The sequence below is a fragment of the Myotis brandtii genome, unplaced genomic scaffold (assembly GCF_000412655.1).
Source record: "Myotis brandtii unplaced genomic scaffold, ASM41265v1 scaffold786, whole genome shotgun sequence".
NCBI classification, from domain to species: domain Eukaryota; kingdom Metazoa; phylum Chordata; class Mammalia; order Chiroptera; family Vespertilionidae; genus Myotis; species Myotis brandtii.
This window is the reverse complement of record NW_005371157.1, coordinates 785,766-786,284: the sequence shown is the minus strand read 5'-3', so window position 1 is coordinate 786,284 and position 519 is coordinate 785,766. Positions and strand designations below refer to the sequence as shown.

General features: G+C 63.2%; 1 protein-coding gene across 1 annotated transcript in view; it reads left to right on the top strand.

The window, feature by feature from the left end:
• The window catches only part of MAFK (v-maf avian musculoaponeurotic fibrosarcoma oncogene homolog K), a gene marked incomplete at its 3' end in the record, with an annotated part of 1,823 nt that overhangs the window by 421 nt on the left and 883 nt on the right, over positions 1 to 519 (top strand). Inside the window, exon 2 of the mRNA XM_005883379.1 lies at positions 237 to 316. Within this exon, the coding sequence (XP_005883441.1) occupies positions 281 to 316 (36 nt within the window). The remainder of the gene's footprint in view (positions 1 to 236; positions 317 to 519) is intronic.

Below are 519 nucleotides of genomic sequence, written 5' to 3'. Positions count from 1 at the left end.
CCTGGTCCCTGGGGCCCCACTCCGCCTAGGCCAGGAGCCTGCCCCGGGGGAGCCCCTCAGGATGGGCGGGGGCCCGCCGGGCTTTCGGGGTGCTGCAACTGGACTGAGGGAGGGTGAGCTGAACCTCCTCGGGGCCTCTCCGCTGTCGGGGTAGCCCTGCTCGGTCACTGGTGGCGGCACAGGCGGCCCGGCCAGCGGGACCTGACCGTGTGGCTTCTGTGTCCTCTGTTTTCTAGTTCCGATTTCCAGGCCGTTCTGTGCGGGTGACGGTGCCCAGGTTATGACGACTAATCCCAAACCGAACAAGGCATTAAAGGTAAGCGGGCCCCCTAGCCGGTGTGGCTCAGTGGATAGAGCGTCAGCCTGCGGACGGAAGAGTCCCGGGTTCGATTCCAGTCACGGGCACCTGCCTGGGTTGCGGGCTTGATCCCCAATAGGGGACATGCAGGAGGCAGCCAATCAGTGATTCTCATCATTGATGTTTCTCTCTCTCCCTCTCCCTTCCTCTCTGAAATCAAT